Below are 22,866 nucleotides of genomic sequence, written 5' to 3'. Positions count from 1 at the left end.
ATAACAATTATATTAAGCAACGATAAACCTGAAATGAAATGATAGTGAAATAACCTACAAGTAAAAATATAATAATTGAAAAAATAAAAATTGAAAGAATGCAAAAAAAGAAAATAATAAAAATAAAAAAGTGTAGAGATTCCAAGTCACGTTAGCTCACGACGTTTCGATTGTTGGTATCTACAATCGTCTTCGGGTGATGACTGGTTATTTTCAACTATTCTTTTTAATTATTCTTTTTTACTTGTTTCAGGGATTTCAAATCATTTTATATAGTAGACAATGGAAGTCCGAACCAGTGAAATTCAAAAGATAAGATATTTAGGGAAGATAAGGAAAAGGCAAATGTTTTCAATGAATATTTCGCTAGTGTTAGCATAGAAATGGCTAAAAAAAATAAATAAATCATATAGAATGACCCCACAATTTTTGAACGACAAATCAATAGTAAAATCAATATTTCTCACCCCGGTAAATGATAAAGTAATTATAAACATTATATCAAAATTAAAAAATAATTGTGCACCTGGTCCCGATGGAATTAGTTCCAAACTTATAAAAACTCTACACCTGTATTTGGTACAACCCCTTGTCTATATAATCAATTTAATATCACAACACAACAAAAAAATATTTTTTGAATGTTTCCTACACTAAATTAGTCAATTTCTACTAATTTTGGGGTGATAAAAACGAAAATAACAATAAAAAATTTTTATTAGCTCTGGTTTTTGAGATACACAGTACTTAATCTTAAAGAGTAGTTATACTATACGTGAAAAGTGAAAGTACATAAAACAATATTGTTATGTTTCTTTTAGAATATTTTAAGTACAAAATTAATAAAAAAAAAACATTCTCAGTGTTTTGACAAATAAAAGAAGTTTGTACCACCAAATTTCAATTAAGTCCATCCAATTCATTGTAAGATCGCTGTCGATTAGCTTGTCTTTTATAAAACACTTCTGGAGCATCCCTACACACAGACCAGCAGTAGTCTGCAAGCATTGCTTCATTCCAACGGCCCTGATATCTCTGTTCCATTAAGGCAATGTCTTGATGGAATCTTTCTCCATGTTCGTCACTCACAGCTCCACAGTTTTGTGGGAAGAAATTAAGATGAGAGTGAAGAAAATGAATTTTTAAGGACATGTTGCATCCAAGTTGGTGGTAAGCTTGAAGAAGCTCTTTAACCAATGCTGTGAAGTTATCATCTCTTTTGTTACCTAAAAACCCATGTACAACCCCCTTAAAGGCTTCCCAGGCTCTTTTTTCATTTCCTGTTAAAATCATGTCAAAAGCAGGATCATTTACGATTTCACGGATTTGAGGCCCAATAAAGATGCCTTCCTTGACTTTAGCATCACTCAACCTGGGAAACTTTGCTCTCAAGTACTTAAAAGCTTGTCCTTCCTGGTCCATGGCCTTCACAAAGTTTTTCATTAGTCCCAACTTAATATGTAATGGGGGAAGGAGAACATCCTTAGGATCTACAAGAGGCTCGTAAACTACATTTTTCTCATTAGGGTTTAGGTCTCGTGTAGGCCAGTTCATTTTTTTATAGTGAGATTTTCTATCCCGACTGTCCCACAGACACAAAAAACAACAGTACTTGGTGAACCCTAATTGCATTCCTAGGAGTATAGCAATGACTTTCATTTGTTGAAAACTCAATATACATATATATAATATAATGATACTATATTTCGAAAACAAGAGCTAATATATAATTTTTATGGTCACTTTCGGTTTTAACACGTGGAAATACATTAAAATCATCTAATTTCAACCCCGAAACAAAAACTTTGTTGTGTTGTTCAAAACTGGCGAAATACCACTGCAATGGAAATATTCCATAGTCACTCCCGTTTTTAAATCTGGTGATAAATCCAATCTCAGCAACTATCGACCAATTTCTGTAATAGATAATTTTGCGAAGATATTGGAGCATGCCCTCAAAATTCGCCTACTGGAATTTAAAAAAAAAATATGAGGTATTAACAGAAAGGCAGTATGGATTCATTAATGGCAGTAATACTGAACTAGCTGTTTTAGATTTATTTAAGCAAGCATCGGATACCTTAGACAACTCAAAAAAGTGTCTTGCAATTTTTCTTGATTTGGTCAAGGCCTTTGATACAATTTCTCATGAAGCACTCTTAAATAAACTGAATTCATATGGAATACGAGGACCAGCAAATAATGTTTTTACAGATTATCTTTCTTGTAGAACCCAAATGGTCAAAATAGGTAACAATGTTAGTGAACTGGCTAAAATCTCTGGCTAAAATCTCTAGTGGCGTACCTCAAGGTACCGTTTTAGGCCCAATACTATTTTTAGCATATATTAATAGTTTAGGTCGCATAAATAATTTCAAAGGGCAGCTCATATCATATGCTGACGATACTGCAATTATCTGTACAGGTGATACATGGCAACAGGTATATAAAGTAGCAGAAGAGTGTTTGGGTAAAATACAAATATGATTAAGTAACAATCTTCTCAACCTTAATGTTGAAAAATCGAAATTTATTACTTTCACTCTTCTGAGCAACCACCAACCTGTCCAACAAAAAATTTATTTCCATATGCCAAAGTGTTCTGAAACCATTTATGAATGTCCATATATTGAAAAAATAACTAAAATAAAGTATTTAGGAGTTGTAATGGACCAACATCTGAGATGGGATGAACATTTGCAATATATAGTAAAAGACTTAGACATCTTAGCTATAAAATGTATGAACTCAGGGATATACTCACAAAAAAAAGCTTAATTATTGTTTACAAATCTCTTGCTGAGTCAGTTATACGATATTATATCACAGTGTGGGGTGGAATGTTTGAGAATGTGCTAAATATTGTACAGGTGCTCCAGAATACAGTTTTAAAAATAATCTTGGAAAAAAACAGACAATTTGATACAGAAAAACTCTATTCTGAAACTAATCTGCTTGATATAAGAAGTTTGTATGCACACCAGTGTCTCATATAGATATACTCAAACAATATCAATTATTCTAAGGCAAATACAAAGTACACCAGAAATGTACATAATCTATCCATTGATACCCCTTTACAAAAAAAGTCATACCCAACGTTCAGTCTACTATTTCGCTCCAAAACTGTATAACATGCTTCCCCTTGAAATAAAGATAAATACCACATTTTTAAAGTATAATAAAATACAAAAGAATTCATAATTGTAAATAATACCCGTATAAACAGTTTATTCAAACATACGCAATAACACAGAAATATCACTCAGTACATTTTCTAATCTTCCAATGTGTCTTTCAGTGTATGTGTACCTATTTCCAATATTATGTAAACCTATATGTATAGATAATTATAGGTACTCATTCTCATAAAATATACCAGCTTCCTCTGTCTATTCACTAATACTAATACAACAGTTATTTAATATTTTATTACTTTTGTGCCTGATATATTTTTAAAGTACTTCCACGGGGAGACAGACGGAAGCACATTACAAGCCACCTGCGCTTAGGCTGCTTTCCTCAAACTCCTAGTGGTCCTAACCATAATATTAATAAATTGTATATTAACATATTCCAAATAACTTGAATTGAATTGAATTCCAAGGAATGGTTTGAAAACGTCGAATCATTTTTACTTAGTCTGAAGGACCTTTCATGTTCGGCATACAGTTTTGAGAAATTTCGGCCACATTGTCCCACATAAACACTATTACACTCCGGACACTTGAACTTATAAACTCCAGATTTCTCTATCTTTTCCACTTCACTTTTGACATTAAAAATACAATTTAATAATCTGGCATGTAATCCGAATGCAACTTCCACATTGATTTTTCTGAAAAATTCCTCTGTTCTGGGACAGAGACTTGTACGGGTATGCCGATTTCTGATTCCGGACATCTTCAATAATGTAAGGAACGCTTTCGAAAGTAGACTATGGAACTAGATGGAGGTCATTTTGAACACTTTATCCGTTGACTATGTTACCATTGATATTACTTTTGTTGATTTCCTCAATAAAATGAGCGACAGCGAATTTTCTGTTTATTCTTAAATAAAACGTTCAACATTTAATTTCTCTCGAATAAACCTATTTCGAAAAAAAATACAGAAGTAATAGAGGAACAAAAATACCTTTCAAATGATGTATTACTTGACCCCCCATGCCATTAAAAAAAAGGGGGGATAGTTGCTGACCACAGGGGGTGGAAGTTTCAGGTATGATTTTCATCAGCGGCGGCTCGTCAGAGGAGGCTAGCCTCTCCATAAAATTTGATGCTATTCATCGCAATGAATCAAAAGATATTGACAAATAATTATGATTATTTTTTTCTAAAATATGCCAGAAAAACACTATCACTCACTACGTAGTCCGTAACACACTGTATCCTGCATCAACAAAACTCAATCGCACCGCCCATGAACGAATAAACCATCAACCCGAAATGATAAATGCCATACACTGCAAGGGAGCCAAGCCTCCGACCGCTTTAAAATTCACTAGCGACATACGTCCCGATTTGTAATTTCAGTTGCAGAAAATATAGCGTTAGAGGAGGCTAGCCTCCAGTTGGTCTCCCTTAGTGTACGACTGCGTTTGTTTTTTATTTAATTATTCGGACGGGATGTCGTGACGGACCGGGACTGAAAAATATTTCGGTAAATCGTTTTTTGATAATATTTTTTATATGTGTATAAAACAGGCAGTATTGTATTGTTTAGCAAACAAAATATAGCAACAGCTTCAGATACAGCTCAAAAAGAGGCCATGATTTCTTTTAATAATCAGGTTAGGGAAAATCGGTCGAATTTAAAAAGACTTATCGATATTACGATTTATTTGGGTTCCCAAGAATTAGCTTTTCGTGGGCACGATGAAACCGAAGATTCGATTAATCGCGGCAATTACAAGGAACTTTTAATGTTATGGGGCAAATATGATTCACAATTTGGCACTTTTTTAAATGGTAGCGTTTTTTCGGGCACCTCAAAAACCATCTAAAATGAGCTTATAGACAGTGTGGCATATATTATTAAGGAAAATATAAGCAAGGAGATTGAAAGTGTTTCTTTTTTTTGCATGGGAAATTGATGAAACTACTTATATTACCTGTACATCACAACTTTCAATCGTTTTTAGATATGTCAAAGATGGTAATGTGGTAGAACGTTTTACGGGTTTTCATGATGTTTCATCTGGGCGCACAGCTGACGATTTGTTTAATTTTTTAATTCATACGTATGACATCTATAAGATGGGGCTGCGGTCATGGCCGGCCATTAAAATGGTTTACAAACTAAAATAAAGTCGATAGCTCCTCATGCACGAGCCGTCACTGATTTTCATATCAGAATTAGTCCCCCCTAGAAATAAAAATTTTCTGACTTACAGGAAGAGGTCAAATTTCCGTTGAAACGTCCTGTATATAAAATGAGAGGCTTACATTCGTTGTTCAATTGAATTGAGTACCTCTGTTATTACCTACAGGGGTTTAAACATGTAAGAGCTAACATTATTAACTATTTTCAGTTTATTAAATTTGTTTGAAAACTGTAGTAATTTAGTTACAAATACAAGGTGTTATATGAACATAGAAAGTCTAATTTCTTATTTTTCATTATGATTTCCTACCACGTTGTAACGGCTAGATCCATCGATTCATTAATTGGTGAAAGGTTTCACTTCATCATTGTATCTACATTTATTAGTGTCTGCAACGCCGATTTCTCAAAAAACAAAATTCCTAATAATTCTTTACGTTATTGCCTAAAAGCTAAAAAATATTTCATTACTAGCGTAATCGAATTATTCGAATGAGTTCTGAAAACAAATTAGATATAAACAGTAAGTTATTTATACAGATTACCATATTGCTATCAAAATAATGAAGCTAACATTTGAACCCAAAATCAATAAAAACTGCGTCATACACATGCACACATTTTTGTGAGAAATGAGATTCATCAACAAGAGTGTCTTCGTTTCGAAAAACTCAGTATAACGCTTCCCAGTTTACAATTAATTATAGAGTAGAGAATCAGTTGGCTTTTAAACAAACCGCGTCATTTACGTTTTCAAGCATTTCTTTGAATATGCGGACATAAAGAACAAAAACAAAGAGACCATTTGTATTTACTAAAATTGGGAAAGATATATTCCACCAATAGTGGTATATTCCACAATATCCTGCAGATTTCAAAAATCTTTTAAGGCACACTCTAAGCGTAGATATCACGTGAGTTTTTCATGTTCCACTCTTTGGACACTGTGCATGACAAGTGATACCTTTCCAAGAATTCGCAAAAGTCTCTAGGTGAATTCTGAGCAACAAAAAATTGACGATTAGACCTATTTTAAGCCATTTTTTAGCAAGGACCATACAAAATATATAGAGAAAGAAGCCATTTTTTTTGTTCAATGTAATACTTACTTTCAAAAAACTAATTATAATGTCATTGATATTACACAGGTTGTTTCCTAACTGTGGTAGGTGATTCGTTAGATCGTTTAAAAACATAGTTTTTATGCACATATGTCCGGAGTTGCTTCGTTTCCAAGATACAAGGCGTTGAAGTTAAAAAAAAGTATTTATAAAATACTATACAGCGTGACTCACGGTCGATGGTAGGTTAGACGTTTCTGAAAAACGCAAAGCACGATTTTTCTGAAAATTTCACCTCTCACATTTCTTTACCTGTTCTATCGATCTAAAATATTTTCAGCATTGCGGCGTTGCCACTTCCATCAAAAAGTCCTAGCAACTTTATTTTTTTAAATGGAACACCCCGTATATTAATACATTTTTGGAATCGCTCTGGTATTTTAATACTTTTTTGTTGATAATGTCCTATACCTATCTCTATCTGTTTTCGGGATAAAAAATAAATTGTGCTAAATATGGTCCAAAACATAGCCTCAATTGAAATCAAGTACATCAGTACTCTCAATTCATGAAAAGTTTATATTTTGATGATAGTTTAGATAAACTCGAAATATTCAAATAACACCAAGAAATCGACTCCATATCATACAAGGCGTGCTAAAATTACTATTATTTCCATTGTGCATAAAAGTAGTCGAAAGTTCATTTTTTCAAATGAAACTCCCTGTATATTACTCGGTAAATTGAAAGATAGTGAAAAATGCTTCAAGATGAATGACAAGATGCTTCAAGATGATGATGACATTGAATTACACGAAAGAAAAAAATTCTTTCGAAACAAATACTTCTATATGAACACTGAATTATACAGAAGATACTTTTCTCTACTCAGTTTGTATTTCAAATATTCGTTGTGGAATAAAAATCAGATATCATTCACATGAGTTCTACTTTAAATGAATGGTAATAAATTGCACTTACATGGAACACTGTCACCCTCACTAGTATACACCGATGTTTCGCCTTAAGACACTTGCCCCAAGGCTCTTCAGTACCAAATTGGATAACATTATAGAAAATACACACAGTTCATTCATAAATTACGATTTTTAATGTCACGGAATAAGCTTGATCTACTTATGTCATCGATGACATCGTAATGTCATTCATTCACCTATTTGATTTAATGTTTATATGAAAGTAGCTGTTTCAGGAAGACTTTCTTTCAGTTTGTGTCTGAAAAATACTTCTTTGCATGATCTACACATCCATGTATAGAGTTACTTATTTTGAAATTGATTACTTCCTTCCTTTCCTTGGAAGATTCCCTCATCCTTTTTTTTTGTACCAATATGGAGTAGTAGAAAGCAAAAAACTTTCTTTCCCAAAAAATGATATATGTTTATGAAACTCCTGTACTAGATATGAATGACTTGAGCAATCGAATAATTGCATTTTTTTCATTTACTTTCAGGTCGAAATTGTTTATTATTTACTTTTGTTTTTTTATGTTGTCCATGGATGATTTTAAGAAGTGAAATTTTTTTAGAAAACGTGAAAGCTTGATATGAAGAAAACCCAAGTTTCGGAAAAGTTGTATTTTGAGTTGTTTAATCTAAAAAGATAAAAAACTGCAAAAAAGTCAGTGGCTATGTTGTTGGCTATGGTGCCCCTGAGACGCCACTGGACCTAATAATTTCAATCTAGTTCGAGGTTATAAGCGCCTTATTATCTCAAACAGCTGTAGAAAATTTCAACCAAATCGGTGTAAGGATATTTATGATCTATACTATTATTATAAATGTGAAAGATTGTGATGATGGATGAATGTATGTACATTTACAATTTACAAAGGTTTTTTGTAATTTTGGCTATGATATAATGATAAGTATTAAGTAAGTAGGAAAAGTATTGCTCCATGAGAGCTATTTTGGCGTGAGCTGCCTATACCGTTGGAGTTGCATGCAGATAATGTACCGTGAAATTGTTGATCTTAAAAAGGTCAGAATAAAAGTCCGCAAGAGCATATAACTACATCTTATTCTTATGAAAATTAATACAACTGTGGTTTTAAGTAGGTATTTAATATAGATAAAGTTTATCATTGTATAATTGTATTAGTTTCGAATTCAACGCCCTGTATTTCATAAAAGAAGCAACTCCAGACATTCGTTTATAGGAACTTCTTTCTCAAAACAACCTAACGAATCACCCTCTGAAGTTTCGTGCCATAGTTAGGAAATACCCTGTATTTTTAAATATTTTTTGTCAAGTATAACGAGAGAGACGTGCTGTGGAATCAAGGCTCAATTGCTAAAATTATCAAAATATTTTTTGCATTGTGATATATTTATGATTAAAATGATATCAAGAATATATAATCTTCTGGGTAAAAAGGTTTCGGCTTTCTACTTCCTCATCTTCATGTAAAAAATGTGGGAACCTTCGAATTCGAAGTTCATATAAAAAAAGTTTCGAAAGTATTTTTTCTTTCGTGTAATTCAATATTTATAAGAAAGTAGCTGTTTCGCGAGGGCTTTTCTTCTAGATTGTGTCTTGAAGTTACTTCTTTGCATCCTTGAATAGAGTTACTTTTTTGAAATTGATTGTGTTTTAGATCACTATTAATTTGAATAGGGCCAAAATATTGATACAACCAACTCAATCGCAAGCTGTTTTATTTCACACTGCGGCTCGGGAAACGATGCCTTATACAAAAAAACATACTTTTTATATTAACACTTTTTACAATCTAAAATATACCCAGTGTTCTAAATAACTTAATATCTAACACCTCTTCCCTAAAAATAATGTCACCCAAAGAAAACTTCTATAAATTCTAATCACATTCTTAACCTATCCGGTTGTTTCAACTGACTTCGACGTCTCAATATCTTAGGGGAATAAGTTTCAGATGTACTTACATTTTCACTAACTATGTTTTCGCTGCCATTCCTGTTTACCTTAGAATCTACATTATTAACAGTTTCTCCTTCGTTCAAATCAGATCGGGGAATGATTGAAACAGGTTCAGGTTTTGTTGCAACTGACAGTCTAGATTTCATTTGGTTCTTATGCCTTTTCCATTTCATTCCACAACTTGTTTGAACCAAGTATGTTTTCAAGCCAAGAACCTTCTGGACTATTCCTGAACACCAAGGAGGTGTACCAGATCTGAAATCTCTTACCCATACGTGATCATTTTCATTGAAAAATATGTCTCTTTTATTTTTGTAATATGATTTTTGATAATTTTGTTTATTATTCACAACATTTTTGACAGAAGGCATTAATAGATCGAATTTAGAGCGTAAAGAACGACCTATTAATAATTTTGATGGTTTTTCACCTGTTGTGGTATGAGGTGTATTTCGATATTGAAACAAAAACCGATTTATAATCAGATGCAAGTCAGAATTTGTATTTTGGTCTCTTGCTTTCAAAATAGCATTTTTCATTATCTTTACCCCGCTTTCTCCCAAACCATTTGTTGCGGGATGATAAGGAGCACCCGTAGAATGTTTTATGCCACTAGCTGACAAAAAATTCTGAAATTCTTCAGATGTGAACGTTTTCGCATTATCAGTGCAAAGTTCACGTGGTAAGCCAAATCTGGAAAAAAGTTCCCTGAAAAATTTTATGGTTGTTGAAGCCGTGATATTACCAACTTCTACACATTCTATCCACTTCGAAGTTGCATCTTCCACCACTAAGAAGTTTTTGTTGAACAATGGTCCAAAAAAATCAGCGTGCAATCTCGTCCATGGTTCTCGCGGCCAATTCCAAACTGTTAGGGAAGCCTTTGGAGGATTATTTGAGAAGCGTTGACATGATTCACACCCTCGTGCCGTATTTTCAATTTCCCCATCCATCGATGGCCACCACACATATGAGCGCGCCAAAGATTTCATTTTTACCATACCCATATGTGATGAATGTAGTTCTCCCAAAATTAACTGTCGTAATTTCGGAGGAATTACTAATCGATATCCCCACATAAGGCAGTCCTGTTCTACCGTTAACTCATTTTTACGCAAAAAATACGGTTTCATGTTTTCTGCTGGACATCTATCAGGCCAACCGTTCCGAACATAAAAACTTATTTTGCTCAAAACAGAGTCTCTGAACGTTTCTTTTTTTACCACTGTGGAATTTATGGGTAAACACGATTCTTCAACATATTTCATATATGAAATATTTGGATTTGAACATAAGGTTTTTATTTTACATTCCTTACCTTCGTTTTTTGAAGGTGATCTAGATAAAAAGTCAGCCGTATTATTTTCAGATTTCACGTACTTAATATCGTATCTGAACGCTGAAAGAATATGCGCCCATCTTTGTAAACGATTTGCTGCAAAAACTGGCAACCCTTTTTTATCACCAAAAATAGCTATTAATGGTTTATGGTCAGTAAATAAATAGAAATGTTGTCCGTATAGGTATTGAAAAAATTTTTTTACACCAAATATTATTGCAAGAGCTTCTTTTTCAATCTGGGAATAACCAATTTCCGCCTTATTGAGTAGTCGCGAAGCAAAAGCAATAGGTTTTTCTGATTTGTCGTCCATAATATGACTTAAGGTTGCACCTAATGCATATTGCGATGCGTCCACAGTTAATTTAATTTTTTTTTCTGGATCGAAATGTGCTAATACTGATGAAGATAATAACATATTTTTAGTTTTCTCAAAACTTTTTTGACAGTCCGAAGACCAAAACCAAGTTGTTTGTTTTTTTAGTAAGTTATACAGAGGTCTCATTATTTCAGAAGCGTTTGGAATAAATCGACAATAAAAATTTACCATTCCTAAAAATGATTTTACTTCTGTTATACTTTTTGGAATTTGAGCCTGCCTGATTGCCAAAACTCTATCCTCCGAAGTATGTAAGCCATTTTTATCAATTATGTGGCCTAGATATTTAACTGACTTCTGAAAAAAACTACATTTCTCTTTTTTCACCTTCAAACCACACTCCTGAAGTCGCCTCAATACTGTTTCAAGTCTTTCTAAATGTAAATCATCATTATCCGCGGTTATTAGGATATCATCTAAAAAACAGGCAACGCCCGGCATGACAATCATCTGTTCCATAATATTTTGGAATAAAGATGGAGCCGATGTTATGCCATAGGGTAACCTGGTATATGAAAAAAGTCCCTTGTGAGTACTAACTGTTACAAGTTTTCTGGATTCTGATGTTAGAACAACTTGTTGATAGGCCTCTGAGAGGTCAATTTTTGAAAATTTCTTTCCCCCCTGTAACTGAGAAAATAAATATTCTAACCGTGGCAATGGATAATGTGGTATTTCTAGATGTGGATTCAAAGTAATTTTAAAGTCACCACAAATTCGAATTTCGCCATTAGATTTTAACACTGGAACTATTGGTGTAGCCCACTCCGAAAATTCAGTAGGTACTAAAACACCATTATCCACCAATCTTTTAATTTCCTTTTCAATTTTTGATTTCAGGGCTAAAGGTACGGGTCGAGCTTTATAAAACCTTGGTACAGTACCCTCCTTGATTTTCAAAGAAATCTCCATCTTATTAAAAGTTCCTAAACCGCTATCAAAAACTGTTTTATATTTTTCACATAAAATATTCACTTCTTCGACAGCCCTTTCTACAATGCAATCATTTTCCGCATTAGATGCATAATTGATTTTGCCTATGCCTAAATTTAACATTTTCAAACCGTTTCTTCCAATAAGTGGAGGACCCCCATTTTTAACAACATAAGTTTTCAAAATGAATTTTGTTTCTTCATAGGTAATATGTAAATTTAGAAATCCTAAAGGTTCAAAAGTAAGACCTACATAATCTTTAAAAGCTAAGTCGTTTTTATACAATTTTTTACATTGAAAATGTTTGTCATATAATTTTTCTGAAATTGCTGCGTGAGCAAAACCTGAATCTGCTTCGAATCTTAACGGAATATTTTCTACCAATAAATTTACAAAAGTTGGTTTCACATTGCCCTTTAAATCAATATCTGAATCTAAATTGCGAATATTAAAAAGTGAATCATCGGAAACAGTTTCTGGTTCAGCTACACTCAAAAAATGTTGAGTAATTTCTTTGCAAACAGGAGCTAAATGACCCTTTATTCCACATCTATAGCATATGCAATTTTTATAGGTACAATCACTTGTCAAATGATTTTTCCGACCGCACACTGAACATAATTTTGAGCTGCTTACCGCTTGAATCTTTCCATGATGCTTACCCCCAGTGTAAGATGATGAACCCTGTTTCACCCTTGGATCAGATCGCTGGGTATAACGTTGCCCTTGACTGCGTTGGCAATGAAAATTTACCGGTTCAGCCTTGATGTTTACAGCTCCCCAACTCTGTCTGACGGTATGTTCCTTCAAAGCCGATTCCTTGGATAGTGCCAACTTTACCATTTGTTTTAAATTTACTGATGATTTTGAAGCGTCTTCTTCAAATGAACGGTCCATGATTTTTGAGTCATTTATGCCAATAACAAAGATATCTCTCATAACTGTTCCAAGTTCGTCACCAAACTGACAATTTGAAGCTAATTTCTTTATTTTAGCTTCCCAGTCCGCAACACTTTCACTAGTTTCGCGGCTTGCTGTGTAAAATTTTAGCCGTTCAGCAAATAACGATTTAACTGGAGCCAAATGTTCTGATAACAAATTGCATAAATCTTCGAAAGGTTTATCTTCTGGAAGGTTTGGAACACACAAGTTCCTAACTAATATATAACATTTTTCGGAAAGCGTATTCAAGAGAATAGCCTTTTTACGTTTTTCTTCCGTAATGTTATTAGCAATGAAAAATTGCTTCAATCTTTCGAGGAAAACCGAGAAGTCAGAGTTTTCATGATTAAAGGTACTAAGCGAACCTAAAAGTCCCACTATTTCGGTAGTTGTCGTCTCTGGCATTTTGTTCACTGCGTTTTCTGGTTACGATAAGAATCCTCGTCGCCAATGTTTTAGATCACTATTAATTTGAATAGGGCCAAAATATTGATACAACCAACTCAATCGCAAGCTGTTTTATTTCACACTGCGGCTCGGGAAACGATGCCTTATACAAAAAAACATACTTTTTATATTAACACTTTTTACAATCTAAAATATACCCAGTGTTCTAAATAACTTAATATCTAACAGATTGCTTCCTTTCTTTGGAAGATTTTCCAAATTTTTTTGTATAAAGATGGAGAACTAGGAAACCAAAACCTTTCTCCAAAAATAATCTCTGCTGTATACCCCTTCCAATATAATCCTACTAAATGATTTCTCTGATTTTCATTAAGTGAAAATGCATAGGAAAATTTTCCAATTTATCTTGAAAGTGCGATTTTCAGCTCGATTACAAAATTTCTATTCATAACGGAGGATTATATTTTATTAAAACTAAATTTACGAAAATCATACAAAAATCAGGAATAAAACAGCCCCAACTGGCTAGCATGCCGAATCCAGCAAAATTGCAAAAAAAATACATCAATTTGTAGCTAAATAGTTGCTGATTAGTTGCCAGAACAACGATTTTGTTGCTCGTGCCGATCCCTAGAAATCGCAAATAATGCTATTGATATATAAAGGTAGTAGGGTAACTCTATAAATTATATACTTTACCTTCGATCTTTACAGAAGATTTATTTACTCTTTAGTTGCTAAACCTTGGATATAGCGAAACATTTTTAAATATTCTTTTTCTGATCTTGCTATCTTGAAACTGGTTTTTCCTGGAATTAAAGATGTTCTGAATTTGTTGCTCACCAAGAATAAACTTAAATACACCTTGCAACAAAATAGTTGAAACCGATCGGCCGATTTTCAATTTTTTTTTTTTCATTTTCCACGTTCTTGCTACCTTGAAACTGGATTTCCTTAGAATAAAAAGTGTTTCAATTTTGTTACTCCCCATTAGTATACTCAAATACTCCTTGAGTATCAGCAACAAAATAGTTGAAACCGATCAGCCGATTTTAATTTTTTTTTTCATTTCCAACTTTCTTGCTATCTTGAAACTGGTTTTCCTTAGAATACAAATTTTTGCTCAAGAGGAGTACACTCAAATACACATTGAGTATCAGCAACAAAATAGTTGAAACCGATCGGCCGATTTTCATTTATTTATTTTTTTTCATTTTCCTCGTTCTTGCTATCTTGAAACTGGATTTCCTTAGAATAGAAGTGTTTCAAATTTGTTGCTCACCAGGAGTATACTCAAATACACCTTGAGTATCAGCAACAAAATAGTTGAAACTGATCGGCCGATTTTAATTTTCTTTCCATTTTCCACGTTCTTGCTATTTTGAAACTGTTTTTCCTCAGAATAAAAAGTGTTTCAAATCTCTTGCTCGCCAGGAGTATACTCAAATACATCTTGAAAATCAGCAATAAAATAGTTGAAACCGATCGGCCGACTTTAATTTTTTTTTTCACTATACTCTATCTTGAAACTGGTTTTCTTTAGAATAAAAAGTGTTTCGGAGTAGTTGCTCGTCAGGAGTATACTCAAATACACTTTGAGTATCAGCAACAAAATAGTTGAAACCAATCGGCCGATTTTTAATTTTTTTTTCTTTTTCTTCGTTCTTGCTATCTTGAAACTGCTTTTCTTGAGAATAAAAAGTGTTTTAAATTTCTTGCTCATCAGGAGCGTACTCAAATACACTCCGAGAAACAGCAACAAAATAGTTGGTCTTGATAGGCTGATTTTTAATATTTTTTAAAATTCTCCCTGTTCTTGCTATTTTGAAACCGGTATTTTCTGGAATATGGAGTATTATGAATTTGTTGCTCACCAGGAAAATACTCAAATACACCTTGAGTATCAGCAACAAAATAGTTGATACTGATCGACCGATTTAATTTTTTTTTTTCATTTCCCTCATTCGTGCTATCTTGAAACTGGTTTTCCTTGGAATGAAAAGTGTTTTATTTAAATTTGTTGCTCATATGGAGGGTACTCAAATCCACTCAGAGAACCAGCAACAAAATATTTGGCCTTGATCAGCCGATTCTTTTGTTGTTGGTTCGTCATGTATATCTTTAAGTACTATCAATTTAGCAGAAAATTTACAGCTCTTTTCATTCAAGAAAAATCAAGGTAGTGAAATTAGGAAAATTAAAGAAAAAATAAAAATATCAACCGAACGGTTCGGACTATTTTGTTGATGATTCTCCAAATGTATTTGAGAACTCTGTTGAGCAACAAATTTAGAATACTCTGTATTCAAGGAAAAAGCGGTTTCAAGTTAGCATGAACGAGGAAAATGAAAAAAAAAACTTGAAAATCGGCCGATCGGTTTCAACTATTTTGTTGCTGATACTCAAGGTGTATGTGAGTATACTCCTGGTAAGCAACAAATTCAAGAAACACTGTATCCCAGAAAAAAACAGTTTCAAGACAGCAAGAACAGAGAGAAATTTAAAAAATATTAAAAATCAGCCTATCAAGACCAACTATTTTGTTGCTGTTTCTCGGAGTGTATTTGAGTACCCTTCTGATGAGCAACAAATTTAAAACACTATTTATTCTAAGGAAAACCAGTTTCAAGATAGCAAGAAAGTTGGAAATGAAAAAAAAAATTAAAATCGGCTGATCGGTTTCAACTATTTTGTTGCTGATACTCAAGTTGTATTTGAGTACCCTTCTGGTGAGCAACAAATTTAAAACACTTTTCATTCCAAAGAAAAGCAGTTTCAAGGTAGCAAGAACGTGGAAAATAAAAAAAATATTTGAAAATCGGCCGATCGGTTTCAACTATTTTGTTGCTGATACTCAAGGTGTATTTAAGTTTACTCTTATTTAGAACATCTTTAATTCCAGGAAAAACCAGGTTCAAGATAGCAAGATCAGAAAAAATTAAAAAAAAAAAATATTTAAAAATTTTCGCCATATCCAAGGTTTAGCAACTAAATAGTAACTAAATCTTCTGTAAAGATCAAAGGAAAAGTATATAATTTATTGGGTTACCTTGCTACCTTTATATCACGATAGCATTCTTTGCGATTTCTAGGGATCGGCACGAGCAACAAAATCGTTGTTTTGGCAACTAATCAGCAACTATTTAGCTACAAATTGATGTATTTTTTTTTTGCAATTTTGCTAGATTCGCTATGCTAGCCTGATAGGGCTATGGAGTCAAGTTAGTTTAAATATGTTCCTAAAGGTAATGACAGTGAATATATCGATCATGTGTTTTTAGGAATTATGAAGATAGTAATATTCTACCTAGCAATACTAGGTTCCACCTTAGCAGTTCCAAATGGATATTATCATCAGGAATACAACTACAAAACATCATCTTCATCTTTCAAGAATAACGAGTTACAACACAAAACAGACGATCAAGGTAGGATTTTGTTTCTCTGCTGAATCATTTTGTTCAAAATTATCACAAAACTGTTAACACTATTATCATTATTTTGGTTTGATGCTGATGCATTTCTACTTTAAAAAAGTTAAATACTTGTGGGTTATGATAATTTGATTTAGGCTTTCGCGGCCGAGATTATCATTGCTACGACCTTCATTCGGGTTCGAAGGCCATCGTGATTTGGAACTGTATCCTATCATTTCGCCAGCACCAGTGGCTGGCTTCTTCAGAGGTTTATTCACCTTGATGGGTCATCGGTGAACCATATGGATGACAACATTTTCAATCATCCAGGGATATTCAATACTCACAAACGATATTACGATGGCGACTATTTATATTTCGGGGACTGGCAACACCATAATAAACTTTGACATTTTTTAGCATAAACGTACTCACAACTTTTTGATGTATAGTCGAAGTAAACGATATTGTGCATACTTAAAGCTGGCGGCACTCTCAAAAGCCAAAAAAAACAATACATGGAAATGAACAGGCTGCGAACGAGTCCACGTGGACTGTAGAATTGACGGTTCGTATAGGATAATTTTTACTAACCGAGTTTAATGATTTACTGAAGAGATATGAAATTAAATTTGAAGTCATGTTACGGTGACGAATAGAAATCGGGGAATGCGGGGATGGTTATCGCCGTCGTGTTCAGTTCAGGAACTGATCGCGATTTGAGTGTTGAAATTCGATATTGGTTATAATTACTTAATATTTTTGTTATCTGTCTAAAATGTGGTGTCCTTGGACAAGTACTAACAGTAATAACGAGTGTGATAACAACGCAGACTTTTTCCAGTGTAGTGATTCCAATAGCAATGGTGAACAATGCAAAAAAAGGTACCAGTGAATAAGATTCGAATGCATTTGAATATTGAAACACGGAGAGTATATTTCAATGTATATAAGAACATACATCTCAAGTTTGGTTTCGAGGGAAACAAATTATTACAAGCAACATCAGATTTGACCGAAATTCCTTTCTCAATTGTACGTAAAATAGTCATAAACAAACCTTATGAACGCAAGACTTGATGTGATACAGGAATATCAAAACCTTTAGATGTTCATTTAATAAAGTCATTGAACAAAGTAATATACGATTGTTACAAAAGCAATGAGATTCCTATAACTGAAATCATAAGAAAGAAATTGAATTTTTCCGGCCATAACGTGAGCTGCTGTGACAAAATTCTTCAGAATTGAATAAAGAAACTAGGGTTTTGATTTAAAATAATAAACAGACGTCATGCAGTTTTGTAAAGCAGAAGAATAGTTGAATTGCCTAACGAATATTTAGAACAAATAACTAAATATAGACACGAACAACGGAAAATTTTCTATTTGGACGAATATTGGTATGACACAACACAGTTACGAAAGGATGGATTGATGGTTCGAGAATGTGTACGCCTAACATGCTGCAAACAAAGGATCGCGTGCATTGCGGAGGAAGTAAAGGGTGGGTTCCGAATTCTTTGAAATTATGTGGAAAAAAACTTGAAGACTGCAATGTTGACTATCGTGAGAACATGGAAGCTAATATTTTCAAGGAATGGTTTGAAAACACATTAATCCCAAATTTGGATGCGAATAGTGTAATAGTTATTGACAACGCTTTTTATCATTCGCGACAGCTTATCAAAGTACCGAATAAAAATTCGAGGAAAGATGAAACACTAAGTTTTTTAACTACTTGAAGTTTTACAGATAAAAACATTTGAAGTAGTGTATGCCCTTGAGAGTATTGCTGAAAAGTATGCACACACCATACTGAGACTTCCCCCTATTTTTGTGTTTCCAATCCCATCGAGTTGATTTGGGGAAAATTGAAACAAAGCATCAGGCGTAATTTTTTTCCAAAATTTGATAAGAAGGTAATAGAGCCAATTAAAGAAAAAAAAATTGAAACTTTTTATGTTTTTACCATTTTTATTTGTAACTAACGTTACTGCAGTTTCGTCCTATAAGGACAGTTTCAATTTTTTTTTATTGATTTTTTTTTCATTTTATATATATATATATATTTTATTTTTATGTTTATTTTTTATTTTTTTGTAATTTTTATCATACTCCTTTATACATTGACATGTTCCACACCCGTGAGGGTCTTTGTACCAAAGAACTAATAAAGATAATCTATCTATCTATCTATCTATCTATGAATGAAGAATATTGAAAACATGTTGCTGAATGGTATTTTATTGATTTTTTGAATTCATCATTTGTTCAATTATATTTCATCATTCAACAATTATTTTAAATGTATTAATTATGTAAAAATATTCAATTATTTATTTCATGAGTCACAATTTTTTTTAAGGGGAATTCTTAGTAGTTGTGGAGATTTTAGGGGTTTTTGATTGGGGCTTCAGGGAGATGAATTTTTGACAGTTGGGAACACTGCGTTAAACCAAATGTTCGAGACTATCTCGAACTGTTTGGGATTTTTTTGCTTCTACGCATCATGTCCTGCGCAGTTTCCAAACATTTTCGGATGTTGAAACCAGAACCTATTGTGTTAAATTTGAATATTTCTAAAGGTTACTACCGGAAAGATGGAGATCTAGAAGGCCGCGTGAAACCTGTAGTCGACGCCAATAGCGAGCATTCAGAGTATGTGAATCCAAATGCGCAAGGTACATATGGATATAATGGAGGAGCTAACACCGATTTTTCTTCTACCGGGAATATGAGGGCTCAAAGCGGATATACTGGTTATGGATCAAATGCCCTGGATGCTGAAGGCTACGCGCAGTCTGATCGTTTGATCGGCAGCAGGGGTTACTCTTCTGGGTACTCGTCAGGTTAGTAGTAAATGTTTTCTGTTAACTTTTATTGTTTATATAAGGCACAAAAAAGTTTTTTGTGCCTCAAACAAAACTCTAAAGATACGTTAACTTTTGCCATAACAAGTTATTTCATCAAAACTAAGAATATACCCCTATTAATTTGAACAAGATCCCTATAACTGGTATTTATTCAAATAGGAGGATGGATGTCATTACGTACTGTTACCGATGACATAAGTAGATTCAACTCATTTGTGACATAAAGTCGTCATTTTACGAATCAACTGAGTGCTTCATCTAGTAATGTCATCCAAATTGGTGCTGAAGAGGCAAAAGGCAAGTGTTTTATTCCGAAACATCAAATGTCCACCAGTGAGGTTGACAGTATTCCATCAAAAATAGGAAAAAGGGTGAAATTTTTACGGCCTGCGCATAACGAAGAACAAAGTTGCGCATATTCGCGATTAAAGTTGTCTCTGCTTAGTGCAGATGTACAGTCTACTGAATAAACTGTGAAACCAACATACAAAGTCCCCACTAGTAGTCCACCTCATTATCGAATTCAAAATAATTTTTATTATTATTTAGTTTAGTATTAGAGTAATATTCTTTTGAGTTAGAAAATTATGAATAACGGTTATGCCATTAATCAGAAAAATGTTTGGAATAAATAAATAAAACTTGCTTTCAATTGGAATGTTGCTTTCATTTTACTTTTGAATATTGTACATTTTTTATACTTAAATTAAACGCAAAATATGGCGAAAAATTTCTAAGAACGTAACAATTACAAATGAAACAATACAAAGCAAAAAATTATAAAAGGCAAAAAAAAATGTTATCTCAATCTTCGGAGGATGATTCTTCGCCAAGGTCTGAACAGATGTAATCTGATTCAGTGCCACTATCTTCTTGCAAGTTGATTATCATGTGGTCTACCATGAAATCTAATGTTAGTCCCTTTTCCATGAAAAACTGTTCAAAACTTTGAGCATGCTCACATCGTTTTTTCCACTCAGTTTCAGAAAACGTACTAAAAAATTCATCGCGTAATCTATCCACGGTCTTTAAGCTAAAATCTATATTTCTTTATGCAGCATATTGCTTTCAAGACGCCCACACTAACTCTATAGGATTCAAGTCCGGGTGATATGAAGGAAGCCTTAGAACGGTATGCCCGTAGGCGCTCATAATTTCATATTTTATATCGCGGTTTATGAATTTTAATTAGACTATACAAATCAATTTTTAATATATCTTCTGTAAAAGGTATATTTCGTTGCCTTAGCCATTCCATCCAGTAGCCATTTTGTATAATTCGTGAAGTTCATCTCGTTATGATAATCACCTGACTTGATTGATCTAAATTTCAAATAAACATTTTTCTCAAAACTATTTTCACTGCCCGCATTCTCTATTACTGGTCTTTGTCCTTTTGATAATCGTTTATGAAAACCTTCACTAGTGTTGTCATTCCAGGGTTTTATGTGAGTATGCGAGGAATGAATATAGGTTTCGTCCATGGAAATTATGGGTCGCCTTTCTTCTCGAAATTCTTTCATACTTCGCAAAAAATTTGTTCTTAACTGAACGATATCTGGCTTTTCCATTAATAATTTTCGATTATTTTTCGTTTTCTTACAACGAACTCCCATGTCATGCATAACTTTTCTCAAGCTTTCGTAAGAACCAGCATACTTATTTTCGGATTTAAATTTATGATGTATGCGCCGAAGAGTTGAAACGTTTTTATCGACAGTATAATAATTGATAATAAATCTTCGAAGCAATCCTTTATCAAAACCATCTAAGATAGTTTTAGCAGCAGCTTTCTTTCTTTTTATATTTGGTGTCAAAAAAGCAGTGGCTTTTCCATTTTCAATCGATTTAATTTTCTTTGAATTTTTTTTTATACTGCTTAAATTTACGCCAGTTGCCATAGCAGCAGCTATTTCTTGAACGTTTTTAAAATCTTTCTTATTAGTCAGTGGGCTATGCTTGAAAACTGTCGGTCTACAAATCTTAAGCAGAACTTTAAACGTTCAGGCCATTCTCTATATACCTACACAGTAGGTTTAATGGACTGACGTCTATCAGAAAACCACCTACTCCCCTGGCTAATTTCCTGCATATGCAATTGCAAAATACAACTGAAAGAGTCGACCTTAAATTTTGGAAAGGGCACACTTGCAGACCGGTTTCGGGCTCATTAGCCACTCGTCAGTGCAAGATAGTGACCATTATCGACCTAAAGTCAGTGATATTCCAGAATTGAAAATCGGAATTCTTTCAGAGAATTTCATTCCTCTTCCGAAGTTGGAGCGAACATCACAAAATGTCACTCCATCTAGTGGACGAGGTACTAACCAACTGCATATCCGTAGTTTGCCCGATTCCTCTGAATAAGGAAGAAAAACTTTCTTATTAGTCAGTGGGCTATGCTTCAAGACTGGCAGTCAACAAATCTTAAGTAGAACTTAAAACGTTCAGGCCAGTCTCTATACACCTACACAGTAGGTTTAATGGCCTGACGCCTGTCAGAAAACCAACTACTCCCCTGGCTAATACCACGAAGGACGTTGGATTATATCCGACAGGCGCCAGTGCAGAAATCTTCACTTTAGGTCGATGATGGTCACTATCTTGTACTGACGAGTGGCTAATGAGCCCGAAAACGGTCTGCAAGTGTGCCCGTTCCAAAATTGAGGTCGACTCTTTCAGTTGTATTGCCAATTGCATATGCAGGACATTTTCTGTGAAGATTCCTGCACTGACGCCTGTCGGATATAATCCAACGCCCTTCGTGGTATTATTCAGGGGAGTAGTTGTTTTCTGATAGGTGTCAGTCCATTAAACCTACTGTGTAGGTATATAGAGACTGGCTTGAACGTTTAAAGTTCTGCTTTAGATTTTTTACAGTCCATTATAGGTTTATTTTCTGCCGCTTCTCGTGGCATAAAAAAAATTACATTGGCTATAACTTCTCTCGTTTGGCTTGTCAGCACTTTACGATTTAGGTTTGATTTAAAGCCATCCTGGTTAAGTTACAATACTCGAATTGTATCCTTTATGCTTTATTTCTGCTCGCACTATACACTCGGTTAACCCGCGATGCTCACTTCACAACAGACATATTCGACTGACTAGGCTGTGGGAGTTTCCACTCCTGTCTTCTGCGCACAGCTTAGGCGGTCTCAAATTAAGATTTTGAAACTTTTTCCTATTCTTGACGAACTGTAAGTGAAATTTCACCTCTTTCATTCATGAATGTAGAAAAGTGTTTTTTTGTATACCTAATTCAGTGTTC

General features: G+C 33.7%; 2 protein-coding genes across 4 annotated transcripts in view; one reads left to right on the top strand and one right to left on the bottom strand.

Moving 5' to 3' along the window:
• Nucleotides 1-22,866, bottom strand: part of spel1 (DNA mismatch repair protein spel1) — a 127,112-nt gene that overhangs the window by 63,929 nt on the left and 40,317 nt on the right. The window lies entirely within an intron of this gene.
• LOC111506455 (uncharacterized) overlaps nt 1-22,866 on the top strand; it is a 69,843-nt gene that overhangs the window by 12,905 nt on the left and 34,072 nt on the right. For all 3 annotated transcript variants that reach the window (XM_074185333.1, XM_074185332.1, XM_023161521.2), the window contains exons 2-3: nt 16,588-16,734; nt 19,311-19,574. In XM_074185333.1, the coding sequence (XP_074041434.1) occupies nt 16,588-16,734; nt 19,311-19,574 (411 nt within the window). The remainder of the gene's footprint in view (nt 1-16,587; nt 16,735-19,310; nt 19,575-22,866) is intronic.

Source organism: Leptinotarsa decemlineata, unplaced genomic scaffold (genome assembly GCF_025532065.1).
Source record: "Leptinotarsa decemlineata unplaced genomic scaffold, Ldec_3_MD MMD2_tig00026374_RagTag_RagTag, whole genome shotgun sequence".
Lineage (NCBI taxonomy): Eukaryota > Metazoa > Arthropoda > Insecta > Coleoptera > Chrysomelidae > Leptinotarsa > Leptinotarsa decemlineata.
This window is presented reverse-complemented; position numbering and strand designations above follow the sequence as displayed.